Source organism: Dendropsophus ebraccatus, chromosome 8 (genome assembly GCF_027789765.1).
Source record: "Dendropsophus ebraccatus isolate aDenEbr1 chromosome 8, aDenEbr1.pat, whole genome shotgun sequence".
Taxonomy (NCBI): Eukaryota; Metazoa; Chordata; class Amphibia; order Anura; family Hylidae; genus Dendropsophus; species Dendropsophus ebraccatus.
Window position 1 is genome coordinate 24568888 of NC_091461.1, and position 24793 is coordinate 24593680.

Below are 24793 nucleotides of genomic sequence, written 5' to 3' on the forward strand. Positions count from 1 at the left end.
ATATGATGCAAAGAAACAAATATCCAAACAATATCTGTAACAAAATATGTACACATGTATGAATATTTATAAGATCTATAAATGTCAGTAAATTCTCAAAAAGTCAAATCTTATAGTTAGCATCTGATGAAGTTGTGGGGACATAACGGAACGCGTGGGGTATAGGTGATTGTATACCAGGGTGAACTTGTCATAAGATTTGACTTTTTGAGAATTCACTGACATTTATAGATCTTATAAATATTCATACATGTGTACATATTTTGTTACAGATATTGTTTGGATATTTGTTTCTTTGCATCATATTTATACCATTATTCATTTATAAGTTATAGCTTTATTGTGATGTTTACATCCTTCCCTGGTATTTTTTTATGTAGCTCCAGGTATTGTGGGGGCACATGTGTACTTGTGTGGCGCTTTGTTGCCACCATTTTAATTGGTTTTAATGTTATTTCTGTTGCTGGTGTACTAATAAAGATTTTCTATATGCATGTTACTTATGGGTGTGCATCTTCCTATAGCTGTGTCGCTTTTTCTTCTTTGGTTTGGTACTGTCATTCAGGACCAGCTGTTGGCACCCCATGATGTTTATCTGATTTATTTCAACTGTGCCCACCATTGCTGTATCTATTGTGAACTTTGTGTCTTTTGACATGACACGGACATTAATAGTTACCTATTAAGTAAACCATATACAGTGGTGCCTTGGATTGTGAGCATAATTTGTTCCGGGACTGTGTTTGTAATCCAAATCCACTCCTAAACCAAAGCAAATTTTACCGTAAGAAATAATTGAAATGCAAACTAGATTACCTCCACAGATCCTGAAGTGGATCTGCTATGATTTGGAAGGTGAGGGAGACTTCCTGGGTCAGAGTACAGTGCTGTAAACTCCGCTATGCAGACCAGGCCCCTCCTCCACTCGCGCTTCCACCCAGTACAGGGAGCTCTTAAACCAAAGCAATGCTCTTACACCAAGTTACAAGTTCTTGCAAAACGCTCTCAATCCAAGTTACTCTTAAACCAAGCTACTACTGTATACTTATGTGGAGGCTACAGTGGACTGATAAGTGTGGCGTTTTTCCTTCTGCACATCGTACTATAGACATCACGTGTTTGCTACTGTATATAACACACACAGATTTCTGTTCAGAAATGAGAGGAAGTTTGTTTCCTCCTCTTCAGAAGTACAGTACGCCATAGAGCAGCTGTATCGCTTTCCTAAATGCCTTATCAAATCAAACATATGGGGAGTCTGCATTGCACAGAATTGCTGAGAACACAGCTTGTGTACTACAAGGGGGGTGTCTGGCAAACAGGAGATTTCTAATGTACAGCAGCTTCTCCTCGCTCACTTAGTAAAGAGGAGAACACATTGCACTTCGGGGAGCTGTTTAATAGTGAACCGAGTTCTCCTCTATTGTGCTGATCTGAAAGAAAATAATCCAATAAAGTCTAAAGATTCTGTATTATATCTGCCAGCTCTGTGCATGGTATAGTAACCCTTTACCTGCCAGTGGGTTAACACTAAAATGTCTATGGTAAATGTCCTGCACCACTACTATTCTATCAAATATACAAAATATGTGATGCTGATCATTATAGAGACATAGCCAAGAGCAAAGGCTGTCCAGGCATGATGGAAATTGTAGTTTTGCAACAGCTGGAGGCCAGAGAGTTCCTTATTAGAGATGAATGAACATCAAGCACACTCATGCTCGTCCGAATCCGACCTCTCGGCATATGAGTACCGGCAGCTGAAGACGTTGCATGCAGCTCTCAACTATAATCGTTCTGTGTAATTGCAGGCAACGATTGAAAAATCGTTCATATGTCGTTGATCATTGATTTAGATCTGAACCTAAAATTATTGTTAATCGTTCGCTGTAATTCCACATTCGTTCGCTCAAGTTCCGCATTTGTTCACTAATCGTTCAGTGTAATTGCACATTGTCCATTGTTTTTCTGGGATAGTAACGATCAAATAACGATTGTAACTAACGACCATTAATCTGTGTAATATGGTGAACAACTTCAGGTTAACTATAAACAATCTCGTTTGCGTTCGTTAGTCGTTAATCGTTCAAAATCGCTCCGTGTAATAGGACCCTAAGGCTGACTGGAAAACATGGATACAGTCATAGACTGTGTCATTGTTTTCCATGACTCCCTAGAGCTGGATCCAACCTTTTCGGCCACTGGTATTCAAATGCGGAGACCCTAACCCTAACATGCTCGAGATTCGCTCATCTCTATTCCCTATTCCTGACCTAGTAACTCGGATAACTCAGATCATTGTGATCTTTGGGATATCAGGATTGGACTAATCGTTGTTGTTAAGTATTCACTTGCCTAATAGACTTTGCCATACAAGTTTTATATATAATTTTTTTTTTTTTTTTTGTAGTTGTGGAACAATTACTTCCACTTGGCCGTCGCTTTCTTAACCCAAGAATCGCTGCAACTGGAAAATTTCTCCAGCGCCAAAAGAACAAAAATCCTAAACAAGTAAGTAACCTAAAGATAAACTTATAACGTCCCGACCCATCTCCCTCAAAGCCGCCATTTTTATTTTTTTTGCTTTTCAATAATACAAGTACAGCGGTGGAGTGAATGTAATTTCTCTGAGAACAGAAAGACATTGTGATTTTTCTGCATAGTCTTTATATAAGATGAAGAGAGAGGCGCTTTGTGTTTCCCAGCAGCTGGAATGAAATGCTAATCCGTCCTCCGTCTGTACCTGCGTCTAGAGATTTTGGTGACTGCTCACTACAAAGCTTACTTATACATTTGAAGATGTTTGTTCCACGGGACGTATTCATTGCATCTGTTGTCGGAAACTTTATCCATATTGCCTTTTGTAGGGATTGTTATCTGGTTAAAGACTTTTCATGCTGTTTTCGTTAAGGTTAAAGCTCTGCGGATTTTAACAATCAAGAACAAAAAAGGAATTAAAATGGGAAATGAAAGTAAAACATGATGCAAAGTAAATACTTTTATATATGTGAGAGTAAAGATTAGGAACCTGGTTTGAAAACTTTGGGGAACTATGAGTTTCGATAAGTTGTGGTTTGGGCCTGTAAATGTAGATTTTCTATATTTTTATGTTCTATATTTTTTCTATTTAGTAATTTTATTACTATCCATTATGTTATTATGGGAGTGGCCATCTTGCTTTAGCTGTTAACAGCATTTAGAGCAATGCTTTACAGCAAGCCTCATGGACATAGACACAATGAACATCTCCAGATCCTATTTTTTTATGGGGCACAATTGAAAGCATGCTCTGTGACCACTGTAGAGGTCATTCTACAGGAAAGGGGAGGCTAAGCTTCTATTGTCTTCTGTGTCTACAGGTGTTGCTTTTCACTGTAATTCTGTACAGATTACTAAACAACCCATCCTCCTTGCTATCACAAACAGAACAGGAAGTCTCAGCACAGTTTAAGGCTTAGCATATACAGTTAAGGCTATGTTCACACATAGTATATCAGTCTTTTGATCAGTATTTTTTTTCAACCAAAATCTGGAGTGGAATTGACAGGGCAAAATTCTAATGGAAAGATTTGGCCAGCTTCTGTGATTTCAACCCACTCCTGGTTTTGGGTGAAAAAAAGACTGACGGAAATACTGTGTGAGAACATAGCCTAAAACTGCAATATTTCAGGATTATATTATAATGTAGATAGTAAAATAGAAAATGAAACAATAGGTTGTTTTCCTATCACGACCAATTTCCCCCCTCCTTCTCGATTTGCAGTTCTCCTCACCAACCATAAGCTTAGATGCTGCACATTCGATATGTCTGTCTGTCTTTTCTCCACTAAAATATCTTCTTTTCATCAGTGGTCAGTGTCGATGGGGGTGGAGACTATGGCGCAGACCTAGGTGGGGAGAGAGGGCTCAACTGCCATGAAGCCCCGCCTAGATGACACTGTCTACCAATGAAATTAAGCTGTTTTAGAGAAGAAAAAAAAGACAAGTTTTGTAAAGTTATATATTGACTATGCAGCCTCTAAGCTTGTGGCTGGGGCGGAGAACTGCACATACTGAAAGGGGGTGACAATATCACTTTATCTACTTAGTGCACAGATTGTATTGTATTATTGGGCTGTTCTGAGGATTTTGGGTTTCTGTAGCCTTTGTGCAAGGGCCCTATTACAAGTGATGATACACACTGTAAGTGAGCACTGATCTCCTAGATTGGCACTTATTTAAAGAGTCTATTATAGGGCTGCACCACCATGTGGGAAGGGCTGCATAAACAATCGTGTTTGACCATACTTTCAACCCTCTACTTCCATCATTTGTTGGATCCACCCTAATGGTCACAGCTGCCTGCCTCCCACTTCTTGCACAATGACCTGTGCACAGGTCACAGAGCATGCCCACAACATTGTCTCATTGTCAGTGGGTCAGCTCTAGAACACAGATTCCTATGGTCCTTGTGGCTGCTGTAAAGCAAATCTCTAAATGCTGTTAAAAGCAGCACTGATTAACATGGTCTTCCAGGCAGTAGCTCGGTGGAAGAGTCTTGTTCTCCTGAATATATGTAGAAAATAATACTTTGCTGGAAAATCTTGCACACTTTAACCACTGAGAAATCTCCATATACTCAGCACCATTTTCCTCCGAGGGAAATAAATTCCAGTCTCTTCCCATCCCCACACAGAGGAGATTGTCATATCTTGTCATATTCAATCACGGCCGCCTTTGTCACTCGGCACTGCTAATATTTATTCACAAGATTGGAAACAATGACAAAAATACATAAATTACACTTTTCTCATCCTTCAGGTACGGCGATATGAGAAGACAGATCGGCTTTGAAATCAGGGACATGTGGTATAATTTGGGTAAGCATCTTACTCCGTTTTTAGAGGATTACAACTCAAAATGATATCTTTAAGAAAGTGACACATTTTCTGAGCCAGGTAGGAATATTCTTAGCGATTGCAGAAGGCGCCGCTTCTATTTTTACTGTGTTATAAGGGGGACGTATTCTGGCAAGCTGGATCTAAAGTTTAGCATATACCTCCCGGTGTTACTTATGGCCAGAACCCCCTTATTATTGTAGCGGAAAATACTGAAAACAGCAATAAATAGATACCATTTTGCCTGGAAAACACCTTTAAATGCCATCCTTCGGGCAACATGTTTTAAAGGTGTTGTCAAACTTTTTTGTTTTTTTAAATCAACTAGTGTGAGAAAGTTATACAGATTTATAAATTGTTTCTATTTAAAAATCTCCAGCCTTTTTATACTTATCAGCTGCTGAATACCCTGCAGGAAGTGGTATATTATTTCCAGTCTGTCCAGTGCTCTATGCTGCCACTTCTGTCCATGTCAGGAACTGTCCAGAGCAGGAGAGGTTTTCTATGGGAATTTGCTACTGCTCTGGACAGTTTCTGACATGGACAGAGGTGGCATCAGAAAGCACTGTGTCAGACTGGAAAGAATACACCGCTTCCCGCAGGACATACAGCAGCTCATAAGTACTGGAAGTCTTGATATTTTTAAATAGACGTAATTTACAAATATGTGGCACGAGTTGATTTGACCACATTATGAATCAATTTGTCTCTGATGAAGAAAGTGTCTCATTAAGTGATGAACGATAGAAGCGCTTCACTGACTTATAACATTAATAAGGATCCTTCAGGACATAGACCTATTTGGCTATTCTGTAGCTTTCTACACAAGGACACCTGACGTTGTCATCTTGAATCATATAGAATAATGAGCACCTGGTTGTATAATGTCAAGCACTCTCCTACAAGGGTTCTTGTCCATAATTTCCTGTGCAATCACTTACACGTCAATTTCTTCTCTTCTGAGAACCCTTAAGACACTGTCTCATGCCAAACCAATGTCACCAACCTTTACAGATTACCAGAAAGTTTTGAGAACAGTCATCTCAATAAACTTAGTTACTGTCACTTATAAAAACTTTTGACCTGACAAAAGTTTTGTTTGGCCTGGACCTTTATGCTGCTTGCTTTTTATAACAGAGAGAAGTGTGGGGCTGTGCGCTTCCCTCCACAGAATACTGTTTAGTCTGACTTGTTGCATGAAATGGACTCCATACACTTACATTTGAGCTTGGCTACTTCAACAAATTGGATCTAGTGGCGATCCGGGGAATAAAGTGCCCAGCTGCTTACTTTTCCTGGCTATATCTAGTGATTAGTCAGGGTCTCAGTCCTGTGACCCACAGCAATCTAACCGCAGAAACAAAGTGAAATAGGCGGCACTACACGTGGATATTCCTATTTGTGTAACTAGGGATGGTCCGAACCTGCCGAGGTTCGAGTTCGTACGAACCCGGACTCTCCGCAATGATTTCAGCTGTCTTATACCTCCGTGAAGAGGGTGGATAAAGCGGGAGGACCGCCTGGAAAACTGGGATACAGCCTATGGCTGTGGCTGTATCCCGGTTTTCCAGGCGGTCCTCCCACTGTATCCAACCTCTGCACGGAGGTTTAAGACAGCAGGAATCATTGCAGAGAGTCCGGGTTCGTACGAACCCGAACCTCAGCAGATTCGGACCATTTTTATGTGTAACCACTGGCTGATAGCTACTGGATTTAGCCACATAGGGGGTGCTATTTAACAAAGTCCATGATAAATCCAACAATATAGAAAAAAGCAGTTGCACTCACCCACAAAGTCTTCTAAAACCTTTATTTATTCTTCTTATAAGACGGACATAGTGCGGACATAGACTGGAGCAGACGCTACGTGAACGGAGTGGTGACAGCCTGTTTCACGCTCTAAGACGCTTCTACGCACCTCGGTAGAAGCGCCTTAGAGCATGAAACAGGCTGTCACCACTCCGTTCACGTAGCGTCTGCTCCAATCTATGTCCGCACTATGTCCGTCTTATAAGAAGAATAAATAAAAGTACCCACAGCAATCTAAACAGTTTTTTTTCCCGAAAGACAGTAACACTTTAAGGCAGTGAAGCTCCTGGGGGGCGGGGCATATTTCTTCTTGCTTCCTGATTGGCACATTTGGAGCCGTTCATTTAGCTGTTAACTATTGCACTCCTTAGCTCTGCTTCCACATGTAGACATGCCCTGGTCTAATAAGGACCTGTCTTGTGAGCAGGTTCCCTTTGTGAGAAAATCCCTGGCATGTGTGTACAATCTTTCCAGGTTTAGGGAAAAAAAAGTTTTAGCTTTCTGTGGTGTCTTTATAAAAGAGCAATAAAACCTCCAGAAAACTTTATGACATTGATGCTGTGTTTGATGAATAACTCCGTGTCAGGAGCATTTGTTTTCTGAAGCGGTGACTCTGACATTTCTCAGACATAATACATGAAAACTGTCACAGACAAGCGGGAGAATAACAGGCCTGAAAAAGGAGTGCGCCTTACAGCTCCTTCAAGTGTGCGCTGCAAACCATTAAACATTTCCAGGGTCACGCCGTCATCCACCGGGACTCTGCGCTTCTAGTATTTGGCTTTGAACATGTAAATATGAAATGTACCGTATAGTTTTTACTTGATCAGAATTGTTTTTCTGCTTACATTTAGGCTATGTTCTGCCTTTATATATAGATTCCGCCATGAATAGATCTGTGTTGTTTCAGGTAGTTTGAGGAAATTTACCCAGCTGCCTTGATATGCCTTGTTCTTAAAGGGGTATTTGGGCACTTTGTTTATTGGATGGTGCTGGAGAGGGGTTTAAGGGAGAAGTCTGGTGAAAATTTTTATTAAAGTATTGTATTGCTCCCCAAAAGTTATGCAAATCACCAATATACACTTATTATGGGAAATGCTTATAAAGGGCTTTTTTCCCTGCACTTACTACTGCATCAAGCCGTCACTTCCTGGATAAAATGGTGATGTCACTTCCTGGATAACATGGTGATGTCACAATCCGACTCCCAGAGCTGTGCGGGCTGTGGCTGCTGGAGAGGATGATGGCAGAGGGATGCTCAGTGTCCCTCCAGTGCTCTGTGTCCCTCAGTGTCCCCCTGCCATCATCCTCTCCAGCAGCCACAGCCCGCACAGCCCTGGGAGTCGGATCGTGACATAACCATGGTATCCAGGAAGTGACATCACCATGTTATCCAGGAAGTGACATCACCATGTTATCCAGGAAGTGAAGCCTTGATGCAGTAGTAAGTGAAGGGGAAAAAAAGCACTTTATGTACATTTCCTGTAATAAGTGTATATTGGGGATTTGTATAACTTTTTGGTGGCAGTACAGTACTTCTCCTCTAAATAGGAAAAATACCCCCCCCCCCTCCAATCTTCTTTCTTGTTGTATCTTCCAAAGTAAGCACTATCTTGGTCTTGATACCACTGCAGCCATTGATTGGCTGAGCTGACAAGTCCTGTATCGAGCGCTCTTCTTGGAAGCAGGAAGAAGAGAAAGGACCTGGGGACCAGACAGAGATGACTAGGAACTGTAGGGGACCGTGGCTAGATGAGTTTAATTTTTTCTATTTTAACACTTAAAATACCATGGAATATCCCTCTTAAAGGTCATGGACAACTTTTGCACTGATTTTTTTCATGATTTTTTTTTTCCTGCTGCTAAAGCAAAGGCTCTTTGCTGTGGATTACACAGAGAGAAACTTTGGAGGATTACCCATACATGCTGGAGAGAGAGAGGAGAGCAGATTCAAGGCACTCGATAGGGAGAATCATAGACTGTGCACAAGAATAGAGAGAAAATAGGGCCCACACAGCTGACTGTAGAAGCAAAACAAAGCATTTTTATAAACATTTATGGAACAAATTGTTTTTTTCTGTTTCATAATTACAAAGCTCGAAAAGACTTTAAACTTATACTGTGTTCAGTAGACTAAAAGAAAAGGTGAGAAAGCAAAGCTAACCATATATATTAGATAGATGTCAGACAGTTTTCATTGGAGGGGAGATGGGTAAGCTGCTGCCAGACACCTCTGGTGAAGCCTTTTCTCTCCTTAGAATAAAAAGGATCAGGAATAAAAAATAAAGCAAGTGCAGCCCTGGAGTAGAATACAGGATGAGTGCAGGATAAGTAATGCCTCTCCACCATCAGAATAATGGGTGCAACTATAGAGTATAATAGAGGATGTAACTCAGGATCAGTAATGTATGTACACAGTGACCCCACCAGCAGAATAGTGAGTGTAGCTCTGGAGTATAATACAGGATGTACCTCAGGATCAGTACAGGATAAGTAATGTAATGTATGCACACACACAGTGACCCCTCTAACAGAATAGTGAGTGTAGCTCTGGAGTATAATACAGGATGTACCTCAGGATCCGTACAGGATATGTAATGTATGTACACAGTGACCCCACCAGCAGAATAGTGAGTGCAGCTCTGGAGTATAATACAGGATGTAACTCAGGATCAGTACAGGATAAGTAATGTAATGTATGTACACAGTGACCCCACCATCAGAATAGAGAGTGCAGCTCTAGAGTATAACACAGGATATAACTCAGTATCAGTACAGGATAAGTAATGTATGCACACATTGACTGCACCAGCAGAATAGTGAGTGCAGCTCTGGAGTATAATACAGGATATAACTCAGGATCAGTACAGTATAAGTAATGTAATGTATGCACACAGTGACCACACCAGCAGAATAGTGAGTGCAGCTCTGCAGTATAATACAGGATGTAACTCAGGATCAGTACAGGATAAGTAATGTAATGTATGCACACAGTGACCCCACCAGCAGAATAGTGAGTGCAGCTCTGGAGTATAATACAGGATGTAACTCAGGATCAGTACAGGATAAGTAATGTAATGTATGCACACAGTGACCCCACCAGCAGAATAGTGAGTGCAGCTCTGGAGTATAACACAGGATATAACTCAGGATCAGTAATGTAAAGTATTTACAATGTAATCAACCTTATTTTAAGAATCATTCTCTATGTACAATATAGTAAAACTATGTTCACAGGTAAATACACAGTATATACTTTCAGTTTTATACACAATGTGTCTGTGGGGTCTTCTGTACAATAGCTCCTTTTAAACAATTGGTAATAAGAGGAAAAATAGTCAGCCCCTCTGATAAAGCCTGCTTAGTGCCCAAACAGATTGAGATGTAATAGTTGTGGGTGATGGTAATGTGCGACAGGTGGAATCTGTAATCTGGCAGGCAATGTAGCAGAGGTGCCCGCACGCCCTCCCTACCCTCTGCCTGATTTAATCCCCACAACTGTTTCCAGTGTATGCAAGTAAACGTGCCTGGGTTCTGAAAACCTTGTAAGTCCGTCTCCGATTCCCTCTTGGATAGTTTTCTGGTAATTGTACTTATAGACTGGTTAAACTGTAATAAGGCACTTGTGAAGGTTATCTGCTCTATGTAAGGACATATCCTACAGAGGGAGGGAACTGCTTCTGACTTCATCACTCCTCCACATCCTTTATGTCCTCTGATTCTACAACTTTTTTTTTTTTTTTTTTTTTTTTAATTTCCTTCAAGGTCAACACAAAATCAAGTTCATTCCTGAGATGGTGGGCCCCATACTGGAAATGACTCTGATCCCCGAGACCGAGCTGCGTAAAGCAACCATCCCAATTTTCTTTGACATGATGCAGTGTGAATTTCATTCTACGAGGAGTTTTCAGATGGTAAGGCGACAGAAAGCTTATGTTATGATGATTTTGTTGGTGGTTTATATACAGATATCGCAAAGGTGAGTTTCTTACTTAAAGAGTCTCTATCAGTAGATTTATACTGTCCTATCTCATGGTAGCATAAATTAGTAACAGAGAAGCTGAACAGAATGATGTATCACTTACATTGCTCTGTGCAGCTGCTCCAGAGGTATCCTCCTAAATAACATGGACAGGAAGTAGTCCTCTCCATTATGTGCGTGAGCCCAGTAGTCCTCGATATTCATGAGCACCAGAAAACTCTGCCTGCCCGTTGCTAATTGACAGTTATCTATCCATGCTGTGTATAGGCAGCAACTGTCAATCAGCTTCTGGGGGAGGGGTGTGGTGAGAATCCTATTCTCCTGCATATTAGGAGAATGGCTAAACAAAATAATGTACAATACAGCACCGAAAACAACACCGATCTGTTAAGCATTTCTGTCACTAGTTTATACTGCCCTCATTTGAGGTGTCATAAACCTAGTGACAGATTCCCTTTAATCCATTGATTCAAGGTTTGCTGGTTAATAAATCTGCAAGACGATAAAATGCAGTGGGCAACTACTCTCAAGAGTTTTCTGGGAGGGGGGTTTTCTCCAAAAATGAATGCTATGAATTTTAGGCAGACATCTGCCTGAGAATAGACCATCAGTTTTCACTGGAAAGTCCTTTTAAGCATTTATAGTGGCATTTTTATGTGTCTTGCACAGTTTTTTTTCCATTTTGATATCTTCACAAATTTTTCATATAATATTGGCTTTTTTGGTGACACCAGTATATAGATAATACAGACGGGAATACAGTGACAGGTGACACCAGTATATAGATAACACAGGTGTACAGTGACAGCTGCCACCAGTATATAGATAACACAGACAGGAGTACAGTGACTGGTGACCCCAGTATATAGATAACACAGAAAGGAGTACAGTGACTGGTGACCCCAGTATATAGAGAACACAGACAGGAGTACAGTGACTGGTGACCCCAGTATATAGATAATACAGACAGGAGTACAGTGACAGGTAGCCCCAGTATATAGAGAACACAGACAGGAGTACAGTGACTGGTGACCCCAGTATATAGATAACACAGACAGGAGTACAGTGACTGGTGACCCCAGTATATAGATAACACAGACAGGAGAACAGTGACTGGTGACCCCAGTATATAGATAACACAGACAGGAGTACAGTGACTGGTGACCCCAGTATATAGATAACACAGACAGGAGAACAGTGACTGGTGACCCCAGTATATAGATAACACAGACAGGAGTACAGTGACTGGTAGTCCCAGTATATAGATAACACAGACAGGAGTACAGTGACTGGTGACCCCAGTATATAGATAACACAGACAGGAGTACAGTGACAGGTGACACCAGTATATAGATAAAACAGACAGGAGTACAGTGACTGGTAGCCCCAATATATAGATAACACAGACAGGAGTACAGTGACTGGTAGCCTCAGTATATAGTTAACACAGACAGGAGTACAGTGACTGGTAGTCCCAGTATATAGATAACACAGACAGGAGTACAGTGACAGGTGACACCAGTATATAGATAACACAGACAGGAGTACAGTGACTGGTAGTCCCAGTATATAGATAACAGTGTAGCACACAATAGCTACTTCTCACAACTCTGCGTCCCCTTCCCTGTAAATGTATGAGTAGCTGGATTGCTGTTTTTGTAGTGTGTGTTTTATTATTTTTTTTTATTTTGAGGTCCTATAAAAGTCCATTTGGACAAATGCCACATTCAGAACACCTAAAAAACACAACTGACCCCAACGCATTAAACGAGAACTACTAAATCACTATTTGGGTTGAGCCAATCAGAAACATAAGGGTATAGCTATTTTGCCTCTTTGTTTTAGCGATAACTGGGGGGGGGGGGGGGTGGTCTGGGGGTTATTTCTTACATCATACATACCAAGTGCGTTTCAGTGTACAAAAGATGAATCTGAAGATGCAGGTGTGAATGAAGTGGCAGTCAGGTATGTGCATTGCTGCACCATTCGCTTTCTATGTCACAAGGGTCAAACCTTTGGCCCACCAGCAATTGCAGAACAATCCTCATCCTGCCTGGATACCCAAGCCTTGAATGCCCAGGAATGATGGGAGTTATGGTTATACAGCATCTGTAGGACACCTGTGCTCTGTGCTGTTCTCTCCATCAGTCTCATTGCAAAAGAAAAGAGTGGCAGCATGATGTCGGACCCTAGCTCTCATGATTGTGGGTGTCCAAGCAGTAGATAGGTGATATATGTTGGTCTTTGGACCACCACTTTAGTTTAAGTAAAACTACAAATTCCCTTTAAATTTCAATATTAACAAGATATTCTGACAACACGCCCCCGGAGCGGGAAATAATAAATCCTGCTTATATAAACGTCATAAGGAAACCCTTTACATTCTCCCTGCCTGTGTTACTGTGTCTTGTTAAACCCTTAGTGCTTTCATCTCGAGGATTCATTAAGGATGTTCCTTGCCCTCCAACACATACACAGGGCCAGCACAATAGCAGCTAGACTGCAAATGTGTACAAAGCCTCATAGCGCGTTTCATTCCTTGTATAAAGAGACATCTCCTTGATCTCCCACTCACTCCCACGCTGCTGTGCTGAGTCTCAGGAGGTCACTGTGTGTGTGTGTGTGTGTGCGTGGACAGGCAGCGGATTCTATCAGCATTTACTGCCGCTGCCACTACTATCCATTCCTACAGAAAAACCTTAAAGACTCTTCTATAAGAAGTCAAATTCTATCCGTCCTCAGACTCTAGGAGAAGTTATTATATTGGATGATGTTGTGGTGTTTACAGGGTACTCGCTGCTAAAAATACATAGGAGTGTGTGTATGGGATACAGCAAGTCATAGGGCGGCTTAGTGAACACAAGTTAATGATGCTGTCATTTTCCCATCACTTATGTGTCAAAGCAGTCAGCCTTATTACACACATACATTGTGAAGAGCCCAGTTATCTGTATAACTTACTCTTATGTAATATCCTGGATATGGACGTTGTTGACATGGAAATAATTATTTTTATATACATTATTGAATACCTTGAGTTAAAAAACATTGCACTATAGGAGACTGCACTTTCACGTCTACATTCATTTTCAGATCACATGATATGTTGTCTGCTTAAAGGTTCCGACTTTCTTGTTTTTTCCTTCCTATTATACATATTCAGGAGTCTACAGTTTACTGTGGGTTTCCATCTCTCTACACAAGGAGTAGGGAACCTTGGCTCTCCAGCTGTTGCAAAACTACTACTCCCATCATGCCTGGACAGCCAAAGCTTTGGCTGTCCATGCATGATGGGAGTTGTAGTTTAGAAACAGCTGGAGAGCCGAGGTTCCCTACCCCTGCTCTACACCTATACACAGCCCATGTGTGTTTACCCTGCAGATTGTAGACAGCCGGTGTCAGCTGTCATCCATGCATGCTCTCCCCACTCCCCCCCCCCCTTTATACCTGTTGCTATATGTAGCCCTGAGAGAAGGGAGGGGAAGAACACAAGACCATAGATTTATCAAATTGTGTGAAATAGAAATTGGTGTAAACTGCCCACAGCAACCAATCTCAATTCGGATTTCATTTTAATAGTGCTGACAGCTGAGCTATGGTTGGTTGCTATAGGGAGTTTACACCTGTTTCTATTTCACACACTTTGAGATGGATGGATGGATGGGAAATAGATAGGGGATAGATAGAGAGATAGAGAGATAGATAGGAGATAGATAGGAGATAGATATGGATGAATTAAGGAGATAGATATGGATGAATTACTTAAATAATATGTTGCTGTCCATGTGCAGAACACAACAAACGACCTATTGTTACCTGTCTGTGCTCCCCAGTGTCCACCTACGTCATCTTTGGTCCTAAGCTAAACAGTCTTACCTCTGCTTTGAGATGGACTCGCCTGGCAGTGACCCTACAGAAAAGAGGTTGGCGGGCACAGCTATAACCTCGGGTTTTGTATTGACCACCTTTGGTCATTTTTAATTGTTCTTTGGTGTATTTTTTTTTTTTGTATCAAATAAAGATTTATACTTCATGGTTATATATTGGATGCATACACAATTTATAACACGCCGCTGTTCTTTCCTCGCTTGTAGTCGTCTGGCAGTGACAGCCCACTCAGCCAATCACTGACTGAGACGGGAGAGTGCCCTGGCCAGTGATTGGCTGAGCAAGCTGTCACAACCAGACGAGTCCAACTCGGCAGTGGATGTGGATCATTTAGCCAGGAACCGGAGATGATGTAGGTGGACACCACGAGAGTGTGGGAAGGTAAGAATAGGCTGTTTGCTATATTCTGCACCCAGGCAGCAACATATTAGAAGAAGAAGAAGTCCAGAGAAAAAGATAATTTGCCAGAAGCCAGAGGGGAACATAATAAACAAGCACTACTTACCTCTCCCAGTGCCTTCACAGTGCCGAGTCACAGGCTCCAGGACCCCCAATGAAGCCCAGAGTGGTAAGGCAGTGCTGCAAAGGCATGGGGAGAGGTAAGTTCAGGTTGATTATTGTGTTCCTCCCTGCCTTTTAGAAAATTATCATTTTCTTCAGACTTTTTCTTTAAAGGTTAATTCTGAGTGGAATACCCCTTTAAGGACTTTATATTTTGCTGTGAGAGTTTTGCTTCTTCTCTACACTTGGACCTGGCCTGTGTGATTCTTCTGATGCAATTCTCCCTGTATCTGCTGACCTCTCTATCTACAGTCTGTATGAGCTGCTCTCCCAACACTTCACACTATTTTCTGCACTTTAGTGAAGATTATTTAGAAAGTTGCTTCATTTTTTCCATTTAGGAAATAATTTTTTTAAAATATAGGTCCTCCAGGTAGGTCAGATCACCACAGCGGACTTTTCTAGCGCCTTCAGCAAACAATTTATTTTTCAGAAAAAAGCTGCAGGCAGCCAAGCATTTTCCCAACAGTGGCCACTACAGGAGAAACATAGTATTACAGGCAGCACTGCTGATGGATGGGGGGCTGTGTAATTACTGGATGGGCTGGGGCCACCAGAGTAAAAAGCTGTCATTTGGGTATAGAAACAGATAATCACCAAGGTTCACACCTCCATGATATCAGTATACCCTAATATGTGGGAAACGGTTGGTGAAAATGCAAAATATCTCTAAAAACCAAATAATAATATAATTGAGCAGGAAAAGTAAAGTTAGTATAACTCTGCTACATATGGTTGCTGGTGCACATTGCAGTGAGCACATGCAGTGGCGGTCTTTGGCACCAAGCACCCCAAGCGATCGCTTGGGGCCCCCAACATCAAGGGGTGCCCCCACGCCCCACTCTTGTGCTCAAGACCGCTGGACAGGGCCGCTGCCCCGCTCGCTGCTACCATCTGAATTGTAACTATGAGCACTCGCAATGAGCGCTCATAGTTACATGCAGCAGCACTGACAGGGCGGGAGACATTGGCTCCCTTCCTGTCAGTCACTCTTGTGGCCGCAGGAAGGGTTTTCCCTGTGGTCACAAGTGGCAGCTTTGTCCTTGTGCTGCCGGCGCTCCAGTAACATCACTGGAGCATCGGAGCCAGGACAAGGGGAGTGCGGCCTCTTGTGATCGCAGGGAAAACCCTTCCTGCGGCCACAAGAGTGAAGAGAAGAGGAGACGCCCGGACCCAGGTGAGTACAAGTGTTTGTTTTATTGTGTTATATACTATATGGGAGGGGGAGCACACAGGGGTCTGTTTAACTGGGGGAGTGCACATCGGGGGTCTATATAAATGGGGGGGAGCACACAGGGTTGCTATATAACAGGAGGAACACAGGGGGGGCTATAGACTACTGGGGCTTCACAGAGGGGTCTATATACTACTGGGGGCAGCACACGGGGTCTATATACTACTTGAGACAGCAGAATGGGGTCTATATACAACTTGGAGAGCACACAGGAGGTCTATATCCAAGTGGGGGAGCACACGGGGGCTATATACTACTGGGGCAGCACACAAGGGGTCTATATAATACTGGTGGGGCACACAGGGGGTCTATATACTACTGGGGGAACACAGGGGCTTTATATACTACTGGAGGAGCACATAGGGGTCTATATCCAAGTGGGGAAGCACACAGGAGGTCTATATCCAAGTGGGTGAGCACACAGGGGTGCTAAATACCCCTGAGGGAGGACACAGGGGGCCTATATACTAGTGGGAGAGCACACAGGGGGTATATACAACTGGGGGCAGCACACAAGGAGTATATATTACTGGCGGTAGCGCACAAGGGGTATATACTACTGGGGGCAACACACAGCGGTCTTTTTTTTTTGGAACACGTGTCGAGGGGGAGCCCCAGACAACTCCGCTTGGGGCCCCAGAAATGCCAAGACCGCCCCTGAGCACATGTAGTAGCTGTTCATAGTGACCCTTTGCTTTGATTTGCTTGCTGTGAAGGCATATACAGTAAGGGTACTATTACACAAAGCGATTTTTGTGACCATTAACGATAAATGATCTCAAACGACCGCTATGGCGAACGACCTGAAATCGTTCGCCCAATTACAGGGAAGGATGAGCGACGTCTTATTCCATGCGAACGATCAACAATAAAAATAGGTCCAAATTCTATCAAACGACTAACGATTTCTCGTTGGTCGTTTAATTGTTGTCTTCTATTACGCTAAATGTTTTTCGCTCAAATCCGAACGATCTAACGATTTTTCAAACGATAATCGTCCCGTGTAATAGGGCCCTAAATGTGCTGTATCCAGCAGACAGAGAGAGTAAAGAAGTTTACAGAGAGAAATACACAGGATTCGCAGCCATTGTAGATGAAGCACAGGGTGCGTGCAGTCACCGCGGTCATCCCCAATGTGTACAGAGACTCTGTATACAGGAAGGGTGGTTTATTGCAATCTTTACAAAGTGCCCGTTGACAGATACAGTGAAACAGCATAGCAGAAATTAAATGGATAAAGCATAAGGGTTTTATCCGAATGAACCAAAGTGAAATGATGTTTAGCTGAGGGTTCCTCCAGGGACCAGAAGGAAAAATAAAAGGCTCAAATGCTTAATAAGTTTGTGATGGAAATGAACATCTTGCTTGTAGGAGTGAGTGGGGATTGTGGATTTATTGTGCGACACTACGTTCTTCCCCGTGCAGGTGAGTAGAAAGACCGAGCTTAATAATTATTGGTGCAGAGAGCATTTAAGTAACTAGAACGGGACTCATTAAGATTTAATTGAACAGAGACCTTAATGGGCCGAGACAGCTAAGTGTAGAGACTACGCCGCTCTGCGAGTCCCCAGCCAGTGTGAGGTTCTTACAGGCAGCCACAATAATCTGGGGCTGACTGCGAATGCTAACATTAGTGGACATGTAATGTCTTTTTAAGAAGGTAAGGCACACCAAAACACAGATCCCTTGGATATCCTGCAGCCACTGGGTTTAGACAGGGAAGCACATTGCCGCTAATGCTAGGTTGTGGTGTTCGTTTTGTTACTTTTAGGGGTCATTTGGCTTAGAATTTTTAAATACCCCATGAGGACAGCTACAAAGATCTCTTAGCTTGGAGGACCCAGGACTTGTGTTGATCGGACTTGTCACACTGTTTGGGTTCAGCAAGGTTCTCCAAACTTGAATGCTCAGCTTTTGATTCCCTGTGGATACAGCTCTAGGGCTGCCAGGAAAATATGTATACAGTCTATGCTTGTACCCATGTTTTGCAGGACTCCCTAGGGCACCATCCAACTTCTGCAGCCACAGGGAATCAAATGCTGAGCGTTCAGGTTCGGAGAACATTGCCAAACCCAAACAGTTTGACAGCTCCGATCAACACTACCCAGGACGTTACATAGGCTGACCATTTTCTGTTTAAATTGTGGAAGCGCAACATGGAAATTAAATGTTAGAGCTGATGACTGTGGATGGATATCGTAGGATTTACTTATCGCTGGAAAACCCCTCTAACAAAAAAGATTTAACCAAAGAGATCAGTCGTTGAAATCAATCTGTTGACAGATTTGTGACATCACATTTTGCTAACATTTCTGGGCTACAAACGTGATGTGTACTACAGGGCTGTGGAGTCAGTAAGCCGCGACTCCGACTCCTAAATTTTATCAGGACCGACTCCGACTCCTGCTCCTTCATAAATAACCAGTCGTATACCAGGGGAGTTATTTATATCACTGGCTCAGCAGCTTCTCCCTAATGTTGTACATGAACCTGGGGTGACTTCTGAGTGAATAAAGGAATACTGTATATAAAGCAGCTTCTCCTGTCTGTGCAGTGGATGCATCCAGTCTCCAGCCTCCGTGTCCTGAACTACTCACAACTAGACTAGATGGAGCAGGTGGTGTTTTCCTGCTCACAGTCTTCTATGTTTCTAACTAAATATTCACCATACTTAAAGAATCACTGCTAACAATGCCAGATACCTGTAATATAGAGGTCAGCCATAGTGATATAGAGAGGGGTCAGACATAGTGATATAGAGAGGGGTCACACATACTGATATAGAAGTCACACAGGGATATAGAAGGTCACGCAATAGCATCCACACACACACCCACACCCACACAGCCTGCTGCAGCCATAGCGCACACACAGTTTGCTGCAGCCATAGCGCACACCACACACACACACACGGCTTGCTGCAGCCATAGCACACATACACACAGCCTGCTGCAGCCATAGTGCACACACAAACACACAGCTTGCGGCAGCCATAGTACACATACACACAGCCTGCTGCAGCCATAGCGCACACACACACAGCCTGCTGCAGCCATAGCATATACACACAGCCTGCTGCAGTCATAGAACACACACACACACACACACAGCCTGCTGCAGCCATAGCATATACACACAGCCTGCTGCAGTCATAGCACACACACAACCTACTGCAGCCATAGCATGCGCGCGCACACACACACACACACACACACACCTGCAGCCATAGAACACTGAAGAAAAACACACAATCTTCTCCCAGAGAGAAAACACCACACTGAGCACAGAGGCTACACTACGTACAGTATGTCTTCTCCTCCTCCTCTATATTACACAGGATATCTTCATATTACACTGCTGCTCATATACAGTCATCCAGCATCCAGGAAGAGAACAGCACAGATCTCCCCCCACACAATGGACTCTTCCAGCTCAGAAACAAACTGCCAAATAGTGACCCCCCTTATGTAATATATATTCATGAGCAAAACTTGTAAAATTCATATCAAAATTCAGTTCTACATTTTTTAAAGATTTTTTTAAAGCTGGAGTCTGCACATTTTTTTCCGACTCCAGCCAAAACTAGCTCCGACTCCACAGCCCTGGTGTACGAGAACTAAGCTGTAACCTGCCAGTAAGTATTTGATTCCTCTGCAGCTCCCCTGCAGGAGAAATTAAGCATTACACTATATCCTGTATATGCTGCAAGATTCCAGTTTTCACATATTGAAGGAATGGACAGTATATTAGCCAGCATGGAGGCCTTACTGACCAATAGGAAAAGTCAGCTAGTGAGTTATCCGCTCCCACCACTGAATTGGACTGGTCCCACTATACAGAAGGCAGCTGACAATTGCAAGCACAAAGTTGCCCATTGTGTATCCTGTAGATCCTTTTCTCCAAACCATATTTTCATCTGATGTTGTGTAATGTCCTGTATCACTTGGTTTTTCTTCAGCTTTAGAGGTTATCTGGGGAATCTCTCTTCATGTATTGATTGACCATTGACTTTAAGGTAAAGTGCATAAATGTCAGACATGACTTCTGCCTTGTTTTCTTCCATAACACAGAAAACCTTTGTGACCTCAGAGTTGAGCTAATGTTACTGTTGACACATTTATCGATATCTTTGAGTTTTTCCATGGTCTGTATATCACCGATCACATAGTTTTTGTTTCACATGTTATCATCTATCATAATGGACTCATGCTCATCGCGGTCGCTAGCACATTAAAAGGTACCTATACCACTTTGTCAGTGGAGCAGGATACTCTTTGAGAATACTGACAGGTAGGGGGTCTCTCTGATGCAAGTGAGGTACGGGAAATCCCAGAAGTGCCATAGACTGTATTGTAACGCACTAACAATGGAGTCCTATGGCACTTCCGGGAGTTCCCGTAACTCGCTCATGCTAGAAGAAACAGCTTACCTGTCCATATTCTCACATTCTCCATATTCTGTCCATATTCTCATCTTTTAAGGCAGCATAACAGTGGTGAGAGGTTCATTAAAGTAAGCCAACTAAACTTATGCTGCGTTTACACGGAACGCTTATCGTTCGAATTTTCGCAATAACGTTCGCGATAATCGTTCCGTGTAAACACAGCCAACGATCAAGCGATGAGCGAAAAATTGTTCATTTTGATCTTTCAACACGCTTTCAAATCGTCGTTCATCGTTCGCTAAAAATTCACAGATCGCTTTGTGTAAACAGTCTTTCACCGATTTACCCTATGTAAAAGATAGGCTTAAGTGATCTTAAAAACAATCGCAATAACTATTTTTCTTAAAATTTTCTTACGATTTTTCTAACGATTTATTCGTCTAAACGCTGATCGTTATAAAAACCAAATCGTTGCTTCAAAATCGTTAAACGATCGATTGGGCCAATTATCGCTTCGTGTAAACGTAGCATTACACCAGCAAATGCAAGATGGGCAAGACTTGTCAAACAGCCCAAGGACCTGATAAATTCGGTGCGTTTTCAGGCTATGTTCACACAATATATATTTTTGGTAAAAGTACGGCCGTTGTTGCAATCTGCAACAACGGCCGTACTTTTTATGAAAATATACATTGCCTTGCCTTCTATGGGATCCCGGCCGGAGCGCATACACACAGCATACGCTCCGGCCGGGAATTCTCACAGCGCCATGTCGGTTTTCTGCGGCCAATATTCAGTGAATAGCGGTCGTAGAAAACCCTGTCAGTGCACACTGTGGAGCTCTGGCCGCTCGTTCCATAGTGTACTGTGGGGAGTTCTGATGGGGGCACTCACAGATTAGAACTCTGCAGCTCAAAAGATCATTTGGCCGGTACTGCAGTACCAGCCAGGATGATCTTTTCAGAGACCGGCCGGGTCACGGAACGGCTGGTCTCTTACTACGTATGAACATAGCCTTAGCGCCCTATTCCACCGGACGATTATCATTCAGATTATTGTTAAATCGTTCTAATCTAAACGATAATCGTTCGGTTGAAATGCAGTTAACGATTAACGTCCGAATGAGAAAACGTTGATCGCTTTATAAGACCTGGACCTATTTTTATCGTTGCTCGTTCGCAAAACGTTCGCAAATCGTTCGCATTGAATAAGACGTCGTTCGGTCGTTCGCAGTAGATACAAACGCAACAGCGAAGAAATAGCGAAGAAAAAACGATCGCAAATACGATCATAAGTAACGATTATCATTCCATGGAAATGAGTGAATGTTTTCAGGTCTTTCGCAATAGCAGTCGTTTGAGATCGTTAATCGTTAACAATTATGCGAACGATATTCGTCCGGTGGAATAGGGCCCTTGGGCTGTCTAGTGTAAGCTTATACTGCCTAGAATTAGACACTACTAGTAAATCTGTCACATTGATAGGTTTTTCTACTCATAAAGCAGGTCCTGGAGTTTGTTGAAGATAGGGACATATTGTGAGCACTGTAGGGGAGCATGGAATGATGTACAGTATATTGGAGATGAGTATTTGAGCACGCTCAAGTCCAATTGTTTGGCATTTCAATACCGGTGCCTGAAGTAGTTCGATAAGGTGGCTGAAGAAGGATATAAGAAGCTAGATAAGGTGGCTGAAGAAGAATATGAGAAGTTGGATAAGATGGCTGAAGAAGCATATGAGAAGTTGGGTAAGGTGGCTGAAGAAGGATATAAGAAGTTAGATAAGGTGGCTGAAGAAGGATATAAGACGTTAGATAAGGTGGCTGAAGAAGGATATAAGACGTTAGATAAGGTGGCTGAAGAAGGATATAAGAAGTTAGATAAGGTGGCTGAAGAAGGAGATAAGAAGTTGGTTGCATAGGCTGTATCCATGTTTCCCAGACTCCCTAGGGCTGCATCCAACTTCTTCAGCCACCAGTATTCAAATGCTGAACAATCAGACTTACTTATTAGTTGCACTCTTCTCTAATGTATATGTTAGCACTGAAAAATATATGGGAATTACATACAAGAAAAGGAAACTAAATTATAAATTAATGTGTGCATATAAATGAGTGCATATATATTGTCTATGTCTAATGAAATGCAGCTAATAGGCTATTCTCAGAAATGTAGCTCTATTTGTCATAGTCTTATGTGTTACTTTAGGTTTGCTCATCCCCAAGGTCTCGGCCTTAAAATATCAAAAGGTCAGACCTCTTCATCATACTGTGTACTCTCTTTCTTTTTTTTCCCCGCCACCTTTAACATTCATCTAAAATGATGAAAACATCTAGGTTTCAGTTCATTTTTGCTCTGAAAAGGTCAAATTTATGATCGTCTTTAACATATTAAATTAATCAGGCGCACAGTTCTGCTGAAAGGTTGTAAACGATAATAGATAATATGTAATTATGGGAAGAGATAATGATAGTAATTTTAATTAAACCTAGATCCTGTTTTCTCTTCTTTAATTATGTTAATTTTCTGGAAACTGAAAAGCGAGAGAAAAAGAGAAAAAATCAGAAGAGAATAAGACATTGGTGTCAGTATCCTGTAAAAAAAAGCCTGCCTTAGTATGTTCTCTATGTGGGTACTCTTCACCCGTGTGAAGGGACCTTGGTGGTTACCAGATTTCACCTCTGTATATCTTAAGATGCTAGGCGAGGAAAGGGGGCATATTTGGCTTGGCTTTGCTGTTGGAATCTGGTTTGTATACCTTTGTTCGTTACACTTGCCCATCCAGGAAACTTTTCCTAAATCAATAAGACCCCACTAATGTGGAGTGAACTTCAGAAAAGTGTCCACGTTCAGCCATGTGGCCAAGCCCCAATGCTCAGCATTCAACTCCTGGCATCTGGAGAAGTTTAAAGCCACCCAAGGGCTGCCAGGAAAACATGGATACAACTATAAGCCTTGTCCCTATTTTCTAGGATGTCCTATGGCGGCATCCAACTTCTCCAGATGCCAGGAGTGTAATGCAGACACTTTTCTGGTGTCCGCTCAACACTTAACCCCATCATTTAAGGTCCCCATATACTTCTGTTGTTGGCAATCAGTATAAAGTTTTTGGGGCTCTCCCGAGATGCCACTGACAGATGGTGTTGGTTGAGATAGGGGTTGGGCATGATGAACTTTGTTCTCTGAGAGAGAAGCCATCAACAGAGTAGTTTGATGACAGCACAAGATTTTTGGCTGTGACGGATGTTCCTGTTTATGGAGAAGACTTTCCATTAATTTCCACTGGGGGCAGTCTTTACTCTTCCCTGACCCTGTGGGGCATTGTATGCTGGAGAGGGCTTTGTCCTCTTCCCTATGGGCCAGAAGGGGAGGTGGGGGTAGGGTCCTATTTCCTTTAACTTAGAGGGTCCAGGGTCCTCCTCCAGGTGACCGGAGCAGCCAGTCCAAAAGGGGGCAGCAGCAGCCTCTTGCCGACCCAAACAGGGCAACTTTGTCATCCCACTGACACTAAGGGAGCATCCTCCTCCCAGGGAACCAGTGGAGGCAGCGTCCATCTCTCGCTACCCAGAGGGCCAGTGTTATCTGTTTTTTAGCCCACCGATGTCTGTTAATCTACTGATAGGCTGCAAGTTCTTGTTCTTGGCATTTCCATTCTATTTCCTAGAAATCATAGCAGCTATAATTTCTGGTAGGACCATTATAAAACGGATATAAGGGGTTATCCGGCACAGCAATACTTTGTATACATCAAGGGTCTTTTAGATTAATTTCACTGTATATGATATAATGAATTCCTGGACACTTGTAGAGGAGTATATAGCATTTCCTCCTAGTTACTCAATGACTTGCTTCATGCCTCAACACAATTTCCAGATCAAAATTTCCCAAATGCTGGATAAAAGATATACAGTGGTGCCTTGGATTACGAGCATAATTATTTCCGGGCCGGTGCTTGTAATCCAAATCCCTCTTAAACCAAAGCAAATTTTCCCATAAGAAATTATCGAAATGCAAACAATTGGTTCCACACTCCAAAAATAATGATTTTTATTCTAAATA

General features: G+C 42.4%; 1 protein-coding gene across 1 annotated transcript in view; it reads left to right on the forward strand.

The window, feature by feature from the left end:
• The window catches only part of DOCK1 (dedicator of cytokinesis 1), a 302766-nt gene that overhangs the window by 219589 nt on the left and 58384 nt on the right, over positions 1-24793 (forward strand). The window contains exons 31-33 of the mRNA XM_069980039.1: positions 2411-2511; positions 4801-4859; positions 10452-10600. Coding sequence (XP_069836140.1) covers positions 2411-2511; positions 4801-4859; positions 10452-10600 — 309 coding nt within the window. The remainder of the gene's footprint in view (positions 1-2410; positions 2512-4800; positions 4860-10451; positions 10601-24793) is intronic.